The 20927-nt window shown below is 45.0% G+C and overlaps 3 protein-coding genes across 9 annotated transcripts in view; 2 read left to right on the top strand and 1 right to left on the bottom strand.

The window, feature by feature from the left end:
- OSBPL2 (oxysterol binding protein like 2) overlaps positions 1 to 10756 on the top strand; it is a 29139-nt gene extending 18383 nt beyond the window's left edge. For 3 of the 5 annotated variants that reach the window (XM_065032389.1, XM_065032388.1, XM_065032390.1), the window contains 8 exons: positions 171 to 353; positions 1396 to 1503; positions 2786 to 2875; positions 3524 to 3647; positions 5482 to 5610; positions 5997 to 6120; positions 6768 to 6858; positions 8000 to 10756. In XM_065032389.1, the coding sequence (XP_064888461.1) occupies positions 171 to 353; positions 1396 to 1503; positions 2786 to 2875; positions 3524 to 3647; positions 5482 to 5610; positions 5997 to 6120; positions 6768 to 6858; positions 8000 to 8102 (952 nt within the window). In that variant the 3' untranslated portion in view covers positions 8103 to 10756. The remainder of the gene's footprint in view (positions 1 to 170; positions 354 to 1395; positions 1504 to 2785; positions 2876 to 3523; positions 3648 to 5481; positions 5611 to 5996; positions 6121 to 6767; positions 6859 to 7999) is intronic. The other 2 variants (XM_065032392.1, XM_065032391.1) reach the window with 1 other exon arrangement.
- A 901-nt stretch (positions 10757 to 11657) lies between these two features.
- Positions 11658 to 18621, top strand: ADRM1 (ADRM1 26S proteasome ubiquitin receptor). 2 transcript variants are annotated; one of them, XM_065032393.1, is made up of 10 exons: positions 11658 to 11773; positions 12483 to 12693; positions 12959 to 13075; positions 13155 to 13278; positions 13705 to 13791; positions 15863 to 15944; positions 16177 to 16406; positions 16715 to 16872; positions 17638 to 17740; positions 18396 to 18621. In XM_065032393.1, the coding sequence occupies exons 1-10, from the start codon at positions 11694 to 11696 to the stop codon at positions 18500 to 18502; spliced, it is 1299 nt and encodes a 432-aa protein (XP_064888465.1). In that variant the 5' UTR covers positions 11658 to 11693; the 3' UTR covers positions 18503 to 18621. The 2 variants fall into 2 exon arrangements, with proteins under 2 accessions (XP_064888465.1, XP_064888466.1); XM_065032394.1 differs by lacking the exon at positions 13705 to 13791.
- Positions 18622 to 18753: 132 nt separating this feature from the next.
- The window catches only part of LAMA5 (laminin subunit alpha 5), an 89820-nt gene continuing 87646 nt past the window's right edge, over positions 18754 to 20927 (bottom strand). For both annotated transcript variants that reach the window (XM_065032386.1, XM_065032387.1), the window contains exons 79-80: positions 20282 to 20401; positions 18754 to 20141 (exon numbers count right to left, since the gene is read on the bottom strand). In XM_065032386.1, coding sequence (XP_064888458.1) covers positions 19987 to 20141; positions 20282 to 20401 — 275 coding nt within the window. In that variant the 3' untranslated portion in view covers positions 18754 to 19986. The remainder of the gene's footprint in view (positions 20142 to 20281; positions 20402 to 20927) is intronic.

The following is a 20927-nucleotide window of genomic DNA, read 5'->3' as shown; positions in this document are numbered from 1 at the left end:
TTTCATTCCATTAATTGAAAATGTGTCATGGGACTGAAAAGGAAAAGTCTCATCTTCAGTTTAATCTAAAGATCCTTCAAACTTTTTTTAAAGTATCAAGTAACTCTTTTCTCTTGTAATACTTTAAAACCACTATTCACTGTTTAATGCTCTTTTTTTGTTGTTGCTAGGGAGGATTTAGGATTTAGGTTTATATCTGAACAAGTCAGCCACCACCCACCTATTAGTGCATTTTATTCTGAAGGCCTCAATAAGGACTTTATTTTTCATGGATCAATCTATCCCAAACTAAAATTCTGGGGAAAGAGTATAGAAGCGGAGCCTCGGGGAACAATTACTTTGGAGCTTCTGAAGTGAGTATGAGAAGTAAATATGTTTTTTATGTTGATCTCCTGAACATTTACTTGAATAAAAAGACAGATGATTATCACCCTATTGGCTCTTCATAGGCGATTATCTAAAAACCTCTTGCTGAAGAAGTTGTAAGAGTTTATGTACAAGTTAATTTTCACTGCTTAATTGCAGGGCTCTGTTTTCTCAGCAAATCTTTGGGAAAAGGATGGAATTGAGTAATAAACTGGATTTTTAAATGTCATGTTTACGAAGATTGAATACAGTGCTCTCATGTCGCATTGGTCTTAATCGACCAACCAACCAAAAAAACCTCAAAACCACATGCACACCCCAAATTGCCCTCAGTGACACTGCAACAAGCCCCATATAGCGATGTGGAAACTTGTGGTGTATTTGTAGAAACCACTGAAGCAGTTTGACTTGTCACACGCTCCTCGGGTTCAAAAGCTTTTACCTCCTGGTGTTTGTAAAATGAAAAATTGTTTTAGTGGTTTAGCCTGACCAAGCTTTGAGGAGGAGCGACTTCAGATCAGACCTTTGCTGGCACTGGTAGTGACTAACCTCAAATATTTAGGTTCAGTGCTTTTTTTATCACCAAAAAATACTCTCTAGACTATGCTAGAGGTTTACCACAAAGAGCTTGGGGAAGAAGGTTGCAGTGAGGCTGCAGGAGTTGAAGACACTATTAGGTGTTTGCCCGGTGCTTTTGTGTTATGTTTTATTACATACAACTTCAGATGAAAAAAAGAAGTCCTGGGGCTGCTGTTTATGTTGGGCTGGAATTTGTAATCAAAAGCACAGCATCTGTATAACTTAATATTTCAGCTCTGTGAGAAGGAAGAAGAATAAAGCGGTATCACTTTATTAACTTGCACCAATGTTTAGATACAACACATTGTTGGCTTCTAAAGAAAAGTCTGTTTCTTTTCTGTTTTGAAGTTAACTGCTAAATATTTTGCCCTGCCATGGTCAGAACTGAAAACAGGCTTACATTCCATCTCAAACTCAAGAAAATGATTTATTTCTCTGTTTCCTTTACAGACATAACGAAGCCTACACGTGGACAAATCCAACCTGCTGTGTACATAATGTAATTATTGGTAAACTGTGGTTAGAACAATACGGAACGGTAGAAATTGTAAATCACAGGTAATGCTCGTGATGGAACCGAGAGCTGACTCGGAGGGGCTGGTACATGGGCACTGTGATACAAAGCGATAGTTTAATTTTTGTCAGACATACAGGGAGCTTGGGTTTGTAAGTCCAAAGTATTGTATTTTTTTCCCTTCTTTCCTGACAAATGCAAATGACCGGGCTTCATGTAATAATAATATTAATAAAAAGGCACAGGCCAGATGGCATATGGGATACAAAGATTTACATTTGTGAGTTACCCATTCAAATTCAACACTATTGATAGAGAACAGAACCATTAAACAGAATAACTGTTGGAGGCTTGCAGGGAACCTCCTTCGTGTTGGTAGTGATTTGGCACTCTTTTGAGTTTCGATAAGAAAGCACGTCTTAAGGGTACAGCACAGAAACGTGATTGCAGAGGAGGATAATGTGAACATGTCAATAGCTCTGCCAACTGCCTATATAAAAGCTTTTTACCTCATAGAAAATAAATTGTCTCCTGTAATGATGAGGGAGAGAATTTTGGGAAAACTCTATTACTTCTGTATGTATTTTTCTGCCAATAAATAGGAGTTTTAATCCAGCAGGGCTGCTGTTTTCATACTTCTCAAAACTAGAAGTGTTGATACTTCTTGTAGCATAAAATCTACAATCCCGCCTCCTGTATTTGCACAAAAGACCCAGGATGGTCTCTGTGTGCTTGACACAGAAACTTGGCCTCATACCTCACCAGGAGAGATTATTTATATGTGTGTACATCTCAATGCAAGGAAGGTGACGAAATATAACGCTGCTTTATGTCTGTAAAATGTTTAGGTCAGAATTTTTGCTAGCAATTCAGGTGTAACTTTTGAATGCACTTAACTGGATTTTCCTGCGTAGGTCATTTGTAAAAGTTATTTTTCATTACAATTAGCTGTTAAATAGATACTAATCTGAAATGCAGTGTGTTAATAGTGTGGGTTAAATCACATGCGGTTCCTAGTTCTTTTGATAAATTTTAGGTTTATGTGAAACTTGGAAGTATTGGTCATATTTCCAGTTGGCTTTCACAGGCTCACGTCTTCATGCACACATTGATTTCTTTTTTGTCCTTTATGTGGAATTTTGAAATTTGTGTGCCTTTTTTAATGCCTTGGTCAGATAATAAACCACAGTCAAATAATGGTATAACTAACTACCCCCCAGCTAACTGTAACTCTATGCAAAAAGCTAAATAAGGTAAAAAAAAAAGTCTAATTACTAATGTATTTAGGGTCTTACTTCTTTACGCATGTATTTATTTCCTTTACAGTACTGGAGATAAATGTGTCCTTAATTTTAAACCGTGTGGCCTGTTTGGGAAGGAGCTTCACCGAGTAGAGGGCTACATTCAGGACAAGAAGTAAGTGATAAAAGCCTCTTGGCATCTCTGTTTCTGAGCACTGTGACTCTTTTGCTGGTGTAGTGACCACAACTGATGTGACTGTGAAGTTGCTAGAAATGCAGATTGCAACCCGTCTCTGTTCTCTGTGTCAATATTAAACCCCTTGATTCTAGGATGATCATTTTGAGCGCTATTAAAAAAAACTCTCCAGTCTTTGGAAATAAAGATATCCGGGGAAAATGCAGAGCGTTGGCAACTGATTTCACTGTTGTACGTTCACCATGGTGGTCTTCAGTTTAAAATAATGAAAATATGGTAACTAGAAATTTTTAATCAAACCCAAATCTGTTTCGTGATTCTGAGTCGAGTCTCTGTATTGAAAACTATTGGCTTTATTGCACCCACATTCATTCTAACAGTGGCAAAAGCACATGGCTAAGTCATGAGGATGTGTTGTGCAGGACCAAATGTCAGAAAGAATGGAATAAGCTGAAGCCTTTTATTTGCATTATCAAATATCTGGCTCCTAAGAAATCTGCAAAGAAAAACAAAATACTAAACAACGAAGTAGGAAGACGGGTGTTTAATACAGATCAGAATCTGCATGACTTGACTTAACTTTTGCTTCTTAGGAAGCCTTCTAATTCTCCTTTGCTTTCTCTGCAGCAGAAAGAAGCTGTGCGTGATCTATGGCAAGTGGACGGAATGTTTGTGGTGCACCGATCCCACTACGTACGAGACTTACAAAAAGAATGAAAAGAGAGGTGGTGAGCAGAAGAAATTGAAGCCGGTAAGGTTAAGGATTCTGTAGGGAGATAAAGATACTGAAATACAAGAAATAAAAGGAAAATATCTTCTTTGCGTAAATGGTCAGGTGGTGGTGAATGGAGGGTTAAAACAGTGTGTCTTTTGGTGAGGGTCAGATGCTGCTGGTATTGGAGAGAGCTCATAGGAACGGTGTTTGCTACAGGCTTGTCAAAGAGAAGTCATAAAATATCAACCCCCAAGCTGATGTTGTCCAGTCTTTGAATGAGAAAAGTGGCTTTGCTGCCAACTCCAGCTGTAAAAATACTAGAATTTGGGCATTAAAAGAACCCAAAACAAAACATGTTTTTTTTAAGTCAGTTTTGCTTTTTGCTGATGCAGCCTTCAGAATTTGATGTAGACAGCCTAAACAACAAAGGGGTTTGGAGTCATGCAGGGTTGTTTTCATCCCATGCAAAGTGTTGTCAGGTGCGTTACCACCAAAGCCTCAGTCTCCCATGGGAAATGCAGAATGTTGCATGATGCAGCAGAGGGCTCCTGGGTGTCCTGAGATCAACAGGGTCTTGCAGACCCTGGTTGCTCTTTGAAAATGAAAACAAGTTAAACAGAAGCTAATCACTCTTAAGAGAAGTTCAAACTTTTCAATAAAAAGTATTAACATCAGAAGAATCTAGAGCAAGAACAAGCCTTGCTTTTGGCTCTGGATTCCGTCACGGTGCAGGCTTATATTTTGACTTTTTAAATAATAAGGTTCTGTTCAACTTATGAAAATCAACTCTTTCTTTCCTTCCTTCCTGTTGAATCTATATTTAGATGGGGAACTAACAGTAAACCAGATGTTGACATGGAAAGTAGCCTAAAAGAGTCTTTTAAAATAATGAATACTCAAACCAAGTGATTGAAATTAGACTCTCAACCATATGGAGCTGTTTTCTAGTGTATAAAACAGGCCCTGTTTAACTTAATAGGGTATTTCTGAATAAAGTCAATGGGCCGTGTCAGAGGTGGCGGAAACAAAATAGGAAGGGGGTGAGAGTGAAGATACTGTCACTCTAGGATGTTATTGCCTCAAACTTCCCTTCTGGTTGTTGTGGTTTTAAATGGTTTCTCATGGTGAAATCCTCTGAAATTCCACAGTGTGTCTGTGTGCCACAACAGCCGGATTCTCTCAGATTCTGAGTGGCCTCTAGGAGAATACTGCATTTCATTTTATATATTCATTATAACAGCACATCTGGTAACAAAGAAACTTGGAAGGAAAACCACTGTATTTATACACTTAAGTCCACAGTCTTCACAGTGAGAAGACTGGCAGTGATAATAGTTATTGGAATGTGGAGCATAGGAAATCAAACTGAAACAAGGGCAGATCTGTTCTTTAATCGCGCATCCAGATACTTTGCAAATGATGACGCGATATCCAAAAGCAGGAATGACCTATTTATCTTTCTCAGGCCATCATGAGAACTGGTTTAAATCACTGTCTTGGCTCACTTCAACCTGAAGAAGTAATAGTTGTGTTAGGTGAATTTAAACTATGGCATGGGATAGCAGGGAAGCTGGGGAAACGACTTCTGAAAGACATTAATTTACTATTATTAATCTTTTTTAAACAGACATTGAAGTTGTACCTAGGTGGTGGGGAACTATTCAGATCTATCAGGAGCAAGGCATTACAATAAAAAAGGAGAGGAACAGTGTACAGAGTAAGGAAAAGCAAATGTGAGAGGTGAGGCAAAAGTACAGGAGAGTGTTTAATATCTCAAATTTGAACAGATTCTTCAAGAGTCACTGGGGATCTCTAGATGAAACTGCCCAGTTTCCCGTTGTTCCCCTGCCAAACGTTATCTCTGTTTCAGAGTGAAGATGTTATTAAATCTGAAAATGATGAGGCCGATGATATGCCAGAGGTTCAAGACACGGTGCAGTTCATACCAGGCAGTAAATTGCTTTGGAGAATAAACTGTCGGCCACCAAACTCATCACAGGTAACTGTTTCCATCAGTCTGTGCATCGCTAGTGATTTATCCACAGGAATGTGAGTCACGTTCAGGGGAGACCTTGTGCCTGTCCTTAGTGTGCTGGTTGTCAGGCTCTGGCAGTTCTTCTCCATATAAATATAGAGGACAATCTGTCTTGATCCTCTGAAGTGGAGACTGATTGAAAAAGCTGTAATTTCCATCCCCTTCTACTTTTCCTCGTCCCTCCCCTCCAACAAAACCTGTAGTTTTGCATGACCCCAACCACGCTTTCAGGGCAGCCAGGGGGAGGAGGTTTGTCTCAGTAACTTCTCCTGGAAGTTCTGTTGCACCTGTTTGGTGTGGGTAACTTGGTGCCAAAATAACCCATGTGTTCTCTTTAACTTGCTTTGAAGATGTACAATTTCACCAGTTTTGCTGTGAGTCTCAATGAGTTGGAAAAGGGCATGGAAGCAATATTGGCTCCCACTGACTGCCGGCTGCGGCCGGATATCAGAAACATGGAGAATGGCAACATGGGTGAGTGTTTGGAGGAAATATTTTCACATTAGTAAGCTTTGAGAGGGATGATTGAGGGAGGTTTGTTGATACAGGAAGATTGTCTTCAGTTTCTCATTCCCAGAGCAACCTTAAATCTTTTAATCCCGTGTTAATGAACACGCCTTAGAACAATGCACGATGCTCTGTTTCTCCCAGAAAAGGCTGGGAGAGCAAACGTGTCCAAGGCGGATCCCAGGTTCCTGCGTTATGGTGTATTTGCGTGTTTGTGAACCTGCGGGGAGCTGGCAGACACGTTCTCTTGCTCTGGAGTTTGTCTGGAAAGGCATGTGGGCAGCAGACGTGCTCCGGCCTCTGGCGTTTGGCAGGAAAAACACATAGCCCAATAGTGCAAAAAAAATCACTCTATTATGCCTAATCTAAATTCCTTCCTGCTGCCTTGCTGCAGTGTTTCTGATCGATAAGCCACCAAAATTTCAGTTTCGACTCGGTAGTAGCAAATTTTCTGAAATGACAATTTTACGTGGCCTGAGATTTTCATTGTTCTGTGAGGTTGTGCACAGCAAATGCTTTCTTTTGCTTAAATGAGCTATTATTTATTTCTCTGCAGCGTGTGTTCTGCATTTTTTGTTTTGCAAGTAACCAACTTGTCTTCAAATGTTTTTTAGATGTGGCTAGTAAAGAAAAAGAGAGACTAGAAGAGAAACAACGAGCCGCTCGCAAGGAGCGTGCAAAGGATGAAGTGGAGTGGCACACACGGTAATGGGGAAGCAAGCTGGATGTTTGTTTAATGTTTGGAGTGGTTCCATACGCTGCTTGAAATGGTTTTATTCAGGACAGCGTGTGTTTGATTTCCTGCATGACAGCACAATTTGTTATGACACTTAAAGCATTTGCTGGGTCAACAATTAAATAATGTAGCTGGAAGCCAAAATTGCTGATAACTTTGTCCCGGAGAAATGATGTAATAATAAATGCTGGAACCTGCTGTAATTAACTACTGGGGTTATGCTGGTTTTTTGGTTTTGTTTTTTAAAACCTAGAGAGGCCATGTTTTTGTTAGAATGAATAAAACATTCAGTCTCATCTCTCCTATAACCAATCCCTGTCTGGTTTTCAGCAGTTGAATAAGGCGTTGTGGCCATCTGGGGCCTTTTATTTTTCACACTCTTAGGACTTTTTGGCTTAGATACTTCAGAAATTGCTGTTTTGATTGCATATTCAGGTGGCTTCTCAGTCACAAAATGCATCACGGGGCAATGTGTGATTTGGCTCCCGCCGGTGCTGTTCTCGGTTGCGCAGCGTGTGCTCCGGCTGGTTCTGCAGGTGCCTCCTCGCAGGCGGGAACTCGGGGATGCTCCCGTGATCTCATGAAATTCAGAAGAGAAAACCATCTCTTCCCAAAGCCTGGAGGAACAGCTACAGGTTAATTGCAGTTAATGCTTTTGAAAATCTCTTCCAGAGATTTGTTTTCAGTCAACGTGGCTAAAGAGCGAGCGTCTGATCTGTGCAAAGTACAGCTCCACGGAACACAACTGTTCTCTTTTTGGACAGGTTTGCAGAAGGGATTGTGCAACCGATTTGGCATTCTTTTAAAGAGTATCAATGTTATTTTTCTTTGGAACGGGGCAGCAATTTAAAAATCCATTTCCTACTCCTTGACTTAATGTAATTTTTCTTTTAAAGATCTTTTCAGGTGGTGATAATTATGTAGGAAGCTTAACGCCTTATTTTTCATGTTCAGAATATTTCCTAAGAATTTTTTTCTGGTGAGAAATACCAGTGTGGTTTTTATTATACAATGTTTTGTGAAAGAAGCAAAGTTGGGTTTTTTCCCCTATTAATAACTATTCACTCTGTTTGCTTTTTTCTTATAGTTTCTTTCCTTTTCCTTTTCCAGGTGGTTTCATCAAGGCACTAACCCGTACACTGGGACTTCAGATTGGCTGTACTCAGGTGGCTATTTCGATAGAAATTTCTCAGACTGTCCTGACATATACTGAAATTACAGAACCAATCGCTCATCTCATCTGGACATCTAGTTCCTAGATTTCATTCCAAGCCAGTTACTCTGGTTTTGTTGATAGCAAAAACCAGCTTTTTCTAAGTAAATTTTAACAAAAATTCCACCAGTCAACAATCAAGGATTTAATTATCACTAATGTTGGATTGCCAAATATTTAAATACTGTTGCATTCTTTCCATACAGCTGCACCTGAAATCATCATGTTTTCACTAATTTTCAAAGGGACCTTTAGTTCTTCATTTTTTTTTTAAATTGTTTTTCCCCCTAGTTTCTTTGTCAGGAAGATACGCAGTATCTGGTAGAGCACATAATATCCTTGAAAACTACGTAACTTAAAAAATAAATAGAGATAATATCCTTGTTACTTAGTACAATAGCGAAGAATCTGAAGTTTTTTGGAACTCGGAGCAGGGATGAAAAGCTGATGCGGTACCTACGGGATCCGGTACTGTGGATACTCCCCGTGAAGCGCCGAACTTCCACGGAATGTAGCACTACGTGGGGACCGGAGCCGCCGGCCCCGCTCTCAGTAATTCAATCATTCAGAGACTTGGGGAACCCAGACCCAACCTGAGCTTCTCAAACCGTCGTTGTCTGTTACAGAGTCTTCACAACGTTTGGACACTGTGAGCATCAAACTGTAAACCTGTGGTAAAATTACGTAGAGCATACGTTAGGAGGAGGGAAGGGTGCATTAAAAATGTGCTTTTTCCCAAGTCAAATGCTGTTCTTAAAATACGAGAAGCTTCTGGAAGCAATTGTAGGAATGTAGAGGTGGTTACAATGTAAAATATCTTGCTTGCTACCACTTGGAGGCTTAAATCTTCTGCACTACCTTTGGCAGCTTTGGCACTGTGTACGCTCCTAGACTAAACTTTTATTTGGAAGCACTTTGGTATATAAATCCTCACAGGTTCAGATTTTGGGGAAGTTTTGGTTTGCATGTTTTTCATTCTTAGGTCATGTCTGTTTTGTATGTTGTGAAAAAGCTGAATCAATTTAAAGCTTTGGCAGCGTTATACCTATTCCAAGTCTTCTGTGAGCACGTGATGTCAAAAAGTGGGATTTATATTTTTTTTGTTCCATATTGAACCATCTAAACCACATAATAGTGGAAATAATCGGTTACTGAATTGATGCATAAATTTTCCTTCAAGTGATATACTTGATGGGAGTAGGGGGGAAGAGAGGCTTGAAAAATTAGGTCCAGTAATTAAAACTAATCCTAATGTTGCTTCTTCTTTTATGAAAGTTTTTATTGACTAACCAGGCAAAAATGGAGAGTGGCTACACTGCTGTTTAGAGTCATTCAGAAATTGCTGGTGTTAAGCACCAGCAATTTGAGGAATTCGTGGAAGAACTGGTCTGACTGATGTCCAAACACAGCGGTGGTTTCATCCAAAGAGTAGGTTCCTGAAGCACTTCTCTCCCACTGACGGGATTAAAAAGCAAAAGAAAATTAATGTACTCACAGAGGAACATTTTTGTATCAAATCACGCATCTAACGATTGGATTAACTTTACGTTTTTAGGAGATTTAGTTGTTGTCCTCATTTGGAAAAACAAGAGAAGCTGTAAAAATGAAGGCGACAAGTAAGGGCCTGATGTGAAACGTGCTGGTGGCAACTTGACCCTGTTGCCAGGAGCGGCGCGTTGTGCGGGGTGACGCGAAGTCCTGGGGACTCGCGGGCTGGACGGGGAAGTGCGGGGCAGAGGATGGGTTGGATTTGTTCAGAGTGCACAGACACTTGGCTTTTAAACAGACGTTGCTGGTCCATGTGGGACGGCGAAAAATACGTTTTATAAGCCCCCCCCTGAACTTAAGTGACTGTGCCGGGCACTGGAACCCCCTTCCCAAAGTTGCTGCAAGCAGTGCAGGGACCCCTTTGGATGAGGGTTGAAAGGATTTATGTATTAAGCCAATTTAACATCTCATGGGAGTTTAAAACTTGCTTAAACTAAATGGTATGTTCTTAAAACAATAGATGTAAGCAGAAATTGCCTGAGTGGAAAACCTGTAAATTGCTAAAGAAATATTGTGTTTATAAGAAGTATACAGCTTAGCATCCCTCTCGTCTAAGTTATGATTTAAATTCAAAGACCTAAACCCTTTTCATTAAGTGGAGGCATGAAACAAATGATAACAATGCATTGAATCTGAACTTTAGTATAGACCCTTCTTGGGATTTAAAAAGAAACTGGGAAGATTTCTGGCAGAACGCTTCATTAGTTATGTCTTTACCCCCTTCTCCGCTTCCTTTAGTGTGAAGTTTTTAGTAAAATTTCATATTTGATCCATTTTTTTTTTAAATTTATTGTTCTTCATTGCCAACACGTACAAAACACTTTTCCCTCAGCGCCGACACGTCTGTGCTTGACCAGCCAGGGACTCCTCATGCCGCCTTTCGGTTGCTCTGAAAGTGAAACAGTTCTATTTTCGATGCAGATCTCGCCTCGGTAGTTTACGTGTCAAAACATTAATAACTTTGCACCTTTTAAAAGAATGTCACTTTTATAACTTGATTAAACACTGTATATAAGAGAACTGTGTTAGTATATGTTAATACAGCTATGTAGAGAAACCATCTAGAAAGAAATTATAATAAATACTTAAAACCCTCTGGGCCTCTAGACGGTGACAAAGAGATTTTTGTCAGTGAGACTTTGCGGGGCTGGGGTCAGTGGGCAGGGGGCGGCTGGGTTTATATGTTTTATTTTCATTCTGGCGCTTTTTAGACAAATAATGATTTAAATCAGAGCTTTGCGCACCCCAGCCCGCCATTGTGGCTTCTTGCCCACCGTGGGTGCCTTGGTTCCATGGCAGCCGCTTCCTTGCGGTGTGTGGGGCCTGAGACGTGTTGGGGTGATGGTGGGGGACAGCAGGAGTGGGGACAGGGCAGGGACGCGGCTGCGGGGGCTCCTGTGTGTGTCGGGTGGCAGCTGGAGCGGGCTTGCTGAAAAATGTGAGTGAAAAATTAACTTTTTAGCCATTGTCTGCGTGTGCCTTTGTCTTTGAGTGATGTCGCGTTGGCAGGTGGGAGCAGCTCCTTCAGACATGAGGCGTTTATATAATTATTCTTCTGATTGAGGAGAGAAGCGTGTACCCTACATTAGCCGGAAAAAACCCATCAGAACTAATTAGCAGTGTTTACTCTTGTTTAGTAATTGAAATAATTTATCTTTTTTTCTTTTTGTTTTGAAAACAGACCCAAGCTCTTGCCCCTGCCCTTCAGGGGAGGCAGCTGCTCTGGTTTGTTGGGGACAAATATGTGTTCGGTGTCCTGAGGGTGACGCGGCATCTCTGGCCAAACACCCCAGATTTGGGTCACCCGTGTCCCGGGTGCTGGTGCCAGAGAAGCCCTTAGCGCCAGGGAAACGGGTTTATTTTTGTAACGTTTAATAACTCCCCTTGCTCAGCAAACGGGGATGGAGGCGCTCCTGAGGGCGCCGGGCTCTGCGGGGGGCGGGGCCGCCGCCATCTTCCGCCGCCGTGACACAGCACGGCGCCTCGCGCCACCACCCCTGACTGACAGCCGCGCCGGCCAACCGCGGGGCCGCCCGTGCGGCCATGCCCCGCCCCGCGGCGGGCTGGCTTCCGGCGCGCGGAGCAGGAAGCGCGGAGCGGCGCAGGGCCTGTGGCGGCGGCAGGTACAGCGGGCCGGGCCCGTCCTCCCTCACGGGCTTCCCGCTCCTCCCTCACGCCGGGATCCGCTGCGCCCCGAGTGGGGGAGCGGGGTCTCAAGCCGGGGGAGGCCGCGGGGGGCCCGGCTGGGGATCGTGGCCTCCGGGCGGGCGGCCTGCGCGGTGGCTCCGCTCGCGGTTTGCGTGAGGGGCCAGGCCGGGCTCCCCGCCGGCGGGGCCGGGGCTGAGCGGCCGCTGTGCTCGGATCGGCCGGCGCGGGCTGAGGAACAACCGTCCTGTCACGCCTCGACCCCGGGGCTGTGGGGGAGCTCCCCGGGGACACACGGAGCTGCTGGGGGCGCTCCGGGCGGGCTGCGGGCTCTGCGGGGTGCTGGAGCAGGAGGCCGAAGATCAGCGGTGCAGCAGCGCTTGTGGCGATTAAAACGTCCCCGATGCTGTGAACCGGGATACGAACCAGAGAAGGAAGCGCCAGGGGAGTGGGGGGGTTATTTTTCAAGTACCTCAGCAGACAGGCTCCCCGTTGTTGGAGACGTGTGCAGTGCTCTGGCTTCACGCCGGGTTCTACTTTAGCTCTTGTGGATTGCCCTGAAATTCTGCAGGCAGCAAGACACATTCTTCTTGTGGCGCTTGTTTGATAAAGATTAAAATGTGATATTGACAAGAGAGAATATGGGAAGGTTTCTGGTCCCATCTGCTGCTCTTTCTCTCTCTCCAGGATGTCTTCAGGCGCATTATTCCCAAGCCTGGTGCCAGGCTCCCGCGGCTCTTCCAGCAAATATCTGGTGGAATTTCGGGCAGGGAAGATGTCCCTGAAGGGCAGCACTGTAACCCCAGACAAGAGAAAAGGTCTCGTGTACATCCAGCAGACAGATGACTCCCTCATCCACTTCTGCTGGAAGGACAGGACTTCAGGCAACGTTGAAGATGTGAGTATGGGTTTGTGTTTCAGTGTTGAGGTGTTAAGTCACTGTCTGTCTTGTTCTTGTTCTGCTGGCGCTGGTGATAGAGCTTCTCCAAGAGAAATTAGGATGAAAGTGCTACTGTGGCCGGACAGATCTGCACTTCCAAGTCCTCTCTGCTCCTCAGAGCAGATGGAAGAAAGTTGGGGGAGGAGGGCAGAGGTTTTTGGGAAGCTAAAAGGAATACTCGTGCATTTCCTCAAACATGTTTTTCTACTGCTGCATTTACCAGGATTTGATTATTTTTCCCGATGACTGTGAATTCAAGAGGGTTCCTCAGTGCACGACTGGCCGTGTGTATGTATTGAAGTTCAAGGCAGGATCAAAACGGCTCTTCTTCTGGATGCAGGTTTGTGGGAAGCCAGTAGTAAAGGTCTTGGAACAAAATCCTGCCAGTTTGCCTCGTACCAAGAGCAAATTTCTTGCAGGAGCCGAAAACGGACAAGGATGAAGAACATTGCCGTAAAGTGAACGAGTATCTCAACAATCCCCCAATGCCCGGTGCTTTGGGTGGAAACGCAAGCGGAGGCCACGAGCTGTCGGCGTTGGGAGGTACAGTCCATTCTCTGCTCCTTCACTTGAGAGGCTTTTTTAAAACTTATTTTTAGAATGAGCACTTAGAGTTCCCTGGGGAGAAATTCCTGATGACTGTAGAGGGTGAGCTGGGGACAGCGTTAATACCAGAAGCGTAATTGTGCTTTTAGTAAAACAAACTGCGCTGTTACAATAGGTGCAGGCTGAAAGTTAAGACTGCCAGCAGAAATCTCTCTTTGTTTCTAGTAGATTCTCTGGAGTCTTACCTCTTCATGAAGCCAAGTTGCATTTATCTTTTATGAGCATCATGAATCAGTAAAGACATGAAACTGTTTTTTCCATACAGAATGTGATGCCAATTAATCTCCTGCTGTTTGAGCTGGAGTGCTGTGAAAAAAAAAAAATATGTGAATATGTTGTGTTTCAGAATGTTTTTGTTTTTAGGTGAGGGTGGCTTGCAAAGCCTTCTTGGAAACATGAGCCATAACCAGCTCATGCAGCTGATCGGACCAACGGGCTTAGGAGGACTTGGTAAAATGCTTTAATATCTTTATGGCAAAATGGTGTTTTCTCCTGCCAGATTAAATCTTACCTGACGGTATTTTCAAGTAGTGCTGTTGATTTGAGTAGCGCTGCTTTCACGTGAGAAAGCAAGGCCCTGCCTCAGAGATGAGCTAAGGGGCAAAAAAAAGATGCAGGGTACGGAGGGTACCAGGTTGTTCACAGCACTCGTCTTAGGGCTTGATCTGCAAGGAGTGTCAGTTCTGCTCCTTGCTCCGCTGAATCTTCTGCCTTTTTTTTTTTTCTTTCCTCCTTTTTTCCACCCTTCCTTTTCCTCCTAAATGTTCACTGGAGCAGGGGTTGCAAACCAGGGGCCATCCCTGGCGAGTGTCCCTGTTACCAGGCTGTGGAATTGCTGATGTTGTCTCTGATCCAGTGAATATTTGTGTGCAGAGCAGAAAGAGTTTAAGAGGAAGGTTGGAGGACGTTTTAGTCAGAGGAGTGATGCTCAGGTTAGGGGTTTCTTTCCTGGGCAACACCAGAGAGAGCTGGAGTCCCTGCGCTGTGTTTCTGAACAGGTGAGAGGTGTGTTTGCATCCCTGTGTCTGTTCTTAACGCTCTCTGTGCTCCGAGACCAACAGAGAAGTGAGACCCTCGAGTGGAAGGAGACAAAGTAAAGCTTAGCAGGTCACAGGGACTAAGGCTCTGTGCTTAAGCTCCAAAGTCCATTTTTGTGGATCTAGCTCATGTCTTTTAGCTCCAGATACAAATCTCATGTTGGTAGGATGCTCAGATGCAAATCTAATGTTAGTGTTGGAAGATTCTGGCTTTTTAGGATGTGTTTGGAAAAGATCTTCCTTCTTGAAGCTTCACATGGCTCCTGAGACTGTCTTCCTCTTCGTCTCAACACTTTTTCTCAGCAGCTCTTCTTTCTTGGCCTTTACATCTAGCCATGAGACAGCTTGGTGTGAAGCTCACTACAGTAACGCAAAGAAAACCGTCTGCTTGCCTTGGAAAACGATGGTTGTGGAGAATCTGTGTGGATTCTTCTCCTGGTAGCATCTTGTTCTTCTGCATCTGGTTTGCATCTCTTGCTTTTACTGCAGCACTCCTGCAACAAAGGAGCTTCCTTGCTCCTGGGTAAGCTTTCCCAGTGAGGACAATGTGAGTGGAGGAGCGTGTGGTGCAGCCCGGTGAGCTTCACCCTGCGGCTCCGCTGCTGCGGGAGCTCCGTGAGTAAAGAACATGAGGAGTACAGGCTCGGTTCATAGCAGTGGGTGCCATACAGAGGAGGAGCTGGTGCTGGCTCTGGTCTCCAGTGGTTTGAAACCACAGTTAATTGTTTGCTAACAAAGCGTTGTTGTTCTGTCCTCTGCGTGCAGACGGTTCCTGGAAGGTGTGTGCTGAGCGCAGGTGCTTGTGTAGAGACGTAAATCTAGTGGAAGAACCCGCTGGATGGGAAGCGTGTGGTAAATGGAGCATTTGGCTGAGGTGGCTCAAAGGACTTGTAGGGGACAATCAGTCACTGACAGCTCCAGGGGACTGAGAAACTGCCATAAGTCGTCGGGATGTGTGGATGAAGGAGGCTGGTTCTCATTTCTTTTGCTCAAAGGCTGAGTGTTGGTTCCCTGCTGTGTCCTCCGCTCTGCTGGGAGCACTTTGCTCGTGCACGGGGTTGTCCTTACTTTGCCTGTGAAGTGGTTCAGGGCTTCTGAGGGCATTGGCCTTAAAGTTTAGAGAAAAGTTGGATTTTTGGGAACGAGTAGATAAGAGAAGAGGGCTGTGTTACAATGATCATGTGTGTACAGCACCAACCCAAGTCACTTTACCCTTGTGTACCTCTAGAAATTGAGTAATTTCTAAAACATGCAATTCTCTCTTAAGGCAGTTTTCTAGTAGGGATGCAAGATCAGAAAACAAGAGCTGTTAATTTACCGACGGGGCGGGGCGGGGGGGTTGGTTTGGGGTCTTTCACCCCTTCCTCCTTTATTTTAGCAACTAAAACCTTTCAGGTACAAGAGTGACCTCTCTAGAGCAGAGAGGTACAGAAAACCCAAAGAAACACATTTCTAAACCTGTTCTTCTTTTATGTTTACGGAAGGTGGGCTGGGTGCGCTGACGGGTCCTGGGCTGGCCAGTCTGCTCGGCAGTGGGGGACCCCCGACCAGCAGTTCGTCATCCAGGTATGAACTGTGGCTGGGTTGGTTTGTAGCGGTTTTGTAACATAAAGCTGTCACATCTGTGGGAGGAATTGTGGCTTGAACAGGAAACATGATGGGAATTCAGACTTAACTACCCCTCTAAAATGAGGGTACAAGCTCTTTGTATCATAGGGCTTGACAAGAAGCTTTTTTGAAATATAAGAGGTGAAGCTGTTTTTTGCGGGGCATTAATGATACGAATTATCTTCTCCAGCTCTCGCAGCCAGTCAGCTGCTGTGACACCGTCTTCTACGACTTCTTCTACTCGTGTCACGCCTGCTCCGTCTGTTCCTGCGGCTGCGGCTGTGACCAGTCCCAGCCCTGTGCCCAGCTCGGGTAACGGCACCAGCTCCGCCACGAGCCCGACCCAGCCCATCCAGCTGAGCGACCTGCAGAACATTTTAGCAACTATGAACGTGCCGTCCGGAGCAGGAGGACAGCAAGGTAACGGTGTTCTGAGCAGACAGCTGCTGGATCCAGGAGTCCTTTGGAGCTCTTTGACTGTCCTATCCTGTTCCAAATTGGTTTGAAAGGTCTCTTTCTATTATTATTATATTTTTTTTTTAATTTGCAAGTTGTTCTCAGCTGCTTCGAGAGTCTTATTCTCACTCTAGAACTGCAAGAGAGAGAAAGGATGCTGGCAGTGCGCTGCCTACGTTTCAGCTCTTCTCTGACTAGATCGTTTGGTTCACGTGACAAAAACATGGGGTTTTGCACATAGTCCAACAGCCAACCATGTATTTTCTTCCCAGTTGACCTGGCAACTGTTCTGACTCCCGAGATAATGGCTCCCATCCTGGCCAATGCTGAAGTTCAGGAGCGGCTGATGCCTTACCTTCCCTCGGGGGAGTCTCTGCCGCAGACTGCAGAGGAGATTCAGAACACCCTGACGTCTCCGCAGTTTCAGCAGGTTGGTGCCCGTCATGGGAACTGCAGTTTCTCCTTCCCTCATGATTCACTTTTCTGGGTTTTTGAGGGCCCTGACACCGTGCAGAGTAGGAAGCTGCTCTGTGGAAGTGGGAAGGAGCAGGGACATGATTTAATCGAGCCCTAGTTCTTCCTTCCTGCGGTCACCCAAGAGTAGATCAGAATGTGTTTTATTTTCCTTTGGGAATTGGACTTTACCTTTCTCTTTATTATAAATACTCTCTGGCAAATGACAGGAGCAGTAGCAAATTTGTTATTGCCTGTCAGAGGGTGTCTTGGCAGCAGACTCCTTAAGGGACATTTTGGGTGACTGAAGGGGAGAGATGCTCGTGTTTGCAGCGCTATGACTCGTTTCTCTTGAAACATGTACTTAATTCCAGGACTCTGCGTGTGTGATGAAAGCTGATGTATTACAGGCCAATTTGACCTAGTTATCTGATTAAAAATTGTCAATTTGCAAAATTTCAGTGGCTAGGAAGACCGTTTTTTAGTTTAAACTATGGCAACTCTTGTGGAGACGAGACTTGGAAATGAGGAATGTTTTTAATTGACGATTTGATAGTGCAGCTGCTTCTAGCTGAAGGTTTAAGGTTGGTGCGGGAGGTGATGAGTGGCTGCTCCCAGCCCAGCTGAGCCGTCACCGGCCACACCGCCCCCTCCCCTCGCACCGTCACCATGCAGCAGCTGCTAGGCGTTGAACAAACAGGACGCAAACTCTTTTCTTGACGCTGTTTACTCCAATTTACAGGCCTTGAGCATGTTCAGTGCCGCCTTAGCATCAGGACAGCTTGGCCCGCTCATGAGCCAGTTTGGCTTGCCCACGGAGGCAGTAGATGCGGCAAATAAAGGAGGTAAATGCTGGGGCTGTTGGGGACATGGTGCCGTGGTTTGCTGGGTTTTGTCTTTTGCACTGCACACAGCTATTGAAGGTGGAATGTAATAACTGGCAGAAGCCGACTCTACTGCTGTTCTTTCTACAAGGAACGGGTGCGTGGCTCAGGTGTTCCCCAGCAGACACAGGGTGACGTCAGATGCGCGTTTAGAGAACTCGGGGTTCTGCAAAGAGATGTGCTGAACAGGCCTCGGTGTTATTTTCTTGACAAAGATGCAAAAGACTCTGGAGATGTTGTAGTCACCTTGTTCAGTGCCTTTCTGTGGGGGAGTCTTTTAATGGTTCAGCTGAAATAAGTGAATAAAGCAGGGACCTGTAGCACCAGGGGGAGAGGGGATCAGTTTTCCCAATAAGCTTTTAGCATCCATTCCATTACTGAATAATTCTGGTCCTGGGCTGCCCGTGCACAGTGAAAGTGCATAAAATGCTGCCTATGGCAGAGAGATCCAACTGTGTGTGATATTGAACCAAGTGTTAACACTTTTTTTCCGCTGCTAACAGATTCTTTCTAAAACAACCGTTTACTTTCCAAGTAATGAAGCCTCACCTCTTGTGGACAATGAACTCCATCCCAGAAGGTGCAGAGTTCAATAAATAATGTGTTTAACTTCCAGATGTCGAAGCGTTTGCCAAAGCGATGCAGAACAGCGTGAAGTCAGACCAAAAGGAAGGAGACGTGAAGGACAAGAAAGATGAAGATGAAGATATGAGTTTAGATTAAGTTATTTGCTCTTCCTTACAGATATTCCTAGATACTAACTTAAGTAACTGCAGTAGAATTACTAACTTCATATTATGCTTATATAAATCTACAAATAAAGGAATTTTCTTTATCTGCCATACTGCTCTCAGTCTATTTAACTGCACAGTTAAAGCAACAACAACTTGTAACATCCCTGCTGTGCTGCTTCCCAGAGTGATTATTCCGCTTCAGTTCTACATCAGCCTCGTACTTGCTCTTCAGCGGTAAAGTGAGAGTAACATAAAACTTTATTTGACTCCAAAGTATGTACCAGGGATTTACAAAGACCATCTTTAATACTACAGCTTAAAAACAAGTCATAATTACATTTGTTTAAGATGAACATGTTAAAAACCCATTTTACAATATTTACCCCTCATAAAAAAAAGCCCACAATATGTATAACGATATAAGTTATAAGTCCGTTTCAGAAGCAAGATTTTGTCCCCACGTGGCTAGATACATATATATATATACACACAAATATATATATGATGTGTAAGTGCACAAGTGAACTAGGTGTCTTGGGAGAAAAAGGACTTTTTCAAGTGAAGGCTGCACTAAACCGGGCCTGACTGAGGCTGAGTAGGAGAAGGTGAGGGCTGGCGGGGGGGTGAAGGTGGCACCTCACACCCCACCAGGCTCAGAGGTAACGACCTTTATTCCCTTTCAAGCAACTTGCTTCACGGAACAGGACTTTAGTCAGTGTATCTACCAGCGCTGAACACAACCGCCGGGAGCCAGAGCGGGATTTGGGGCTCTGCTTTGCCTCAGCAGATCTCCAAGCCTATTCTGTTCCTTTTTGATTCTTATAAATTAATCTGATAAGAAGATGCTAATTCTATGAACAGAATTTTGTCCAAGTTCCCCCTTCAGAGCACTTTGCGGAGCAGTAGCGGGTGAACTGAGACTGCCCTTGGGGGGGAGGTTAAATGCGCTCTTGCTTATAAAAACACAGAAGTGACGGAATTAATCCAGTTTGTCCTAATTGCATTTATTATAAACCAGAAACTGCCTACAGCCTTTAGCAGGAGACAGTCTGTGACTGTTATTAATAGCCTCAAGTGTTCCGTGAACTAAATCTATGTGCGTTGTTAAGTGTGGGGTGAAGGGAAGAGGATTCGGGACGTGACGCCGTGTGCTCCGGCCCCCGCTCTGCAAAGTCACACGAGCTGGGTGGCAGCACCAGCCCTGTTGCAGATGCTGAGCACCAGGGACGGACTCAGACCTGTCTCCACATTCTGCTCCAACTTTTTGGTTACATTTGTGAAAGATGTCCCCAAAGTGCCCCCTTCCTCTCGGATTTGTGGCCCCCACTCTGGTTTTGGCCCCAGACTTGCACCTGTAGTCACTGGAGATCAAGTATGTTTGACCACGGTCAATGCTATGGACGAGGTGCTGCCCGGGGCGCGGGGAGCAGCGCCGCGTTCCGTCGGTCGGGCCGTACACGGAGGTGCGCTTACTTACTGCACGGGGCAACCCTTGAGGCCAACGGAGCCCCGGACAGTCCCGGTTCGCAGCAGGTCCACGCGGCTCCGGTTCATCACCAGGTTCCTTATACAGCCCACGTAATGAGGGAGGGGAGGTAACGGTGACGCTGTGCTGGCCTTGTCTGCCTCTGCAGAAGGAACAAGACAAAAACAAGCGTTAGCACAGCTAACGACAGGGCAGGGGTTTAAGTGCCTCAATCTTGCACGTGGAGTTGCATCTCTCCTGGCTTTGGGGTATTTTGTTCCAGAGGGCATCTTCCCACCTCACCTGGCAGCCCTCCCATGTAGAAAGTCGCCCTCGCGCTGGGTGCAGGAAGCTGGCTGGGTCCCACCGTGGAGTTACCTTCCGTGTCCACGTCAACCTGGATGACGTTCTTCCGTTTGGTAACTTTGAATGAAAGAAAACAACAGTCAGTGCTGCTTCCTCACCTGGAGAGCAAGTTCACCTGCACCCTCCAGCCCAGTGCTGGACCAGAGCAGAACTACTGGCAGGGTCAGAAGACCTGGCTTGGCTCTTGGGAAATGCCCAGAGTCTGTGAAGCTGCCCCAAAAATCTGTCCTTTGGCCACAGCTGCCACCCATAGAGCACCGTGTCTTGCTCCAGTGGAGAGGGGTGAGACAGCACACACCAGGCGTAAGGGGATGAGCTCAGACCGACTCCAACCACAGACAGGGACAGATCCTGAAGCTGAAAACGCACCAAGAGCGCACGATGGCTCCCACCCAATGCTGGGTCGAGCAATGCATGGGCTTCAAACAGAGCTGCTCTGAGATGGGGCTGTAGCTGTGACCCCCAGGAAAGGGCTTCATGCAAAACCTTAGTGCCTGCTCAATGGCAACTACATTAAAGGCTGAGCTGTGCCTGTACAGGTGTGAATCCTGCACACCTCTGGTCCCAGGTGGGGGCTCGAGCC

Source organism: Columba livia, chromosome 16, assembly GCF_036013475.1.
Source record: "Columba livia isolate bColLiv1 breed racing homer chromosome 16, bColLiv1.pat.W.v2, whole genome shotgun sequence".
Classification (NCBI taxonomy): Eukaryota; Metazoa; Chordata; class Aves; order Columbiformes; family Columbidae; genus Columba; species Columba livia.
The sequence above is the reverse complement of the archived record's forward strand: the minus strand, read 5'-3'. Positions and strand labels throughout refer to the sequence as shown.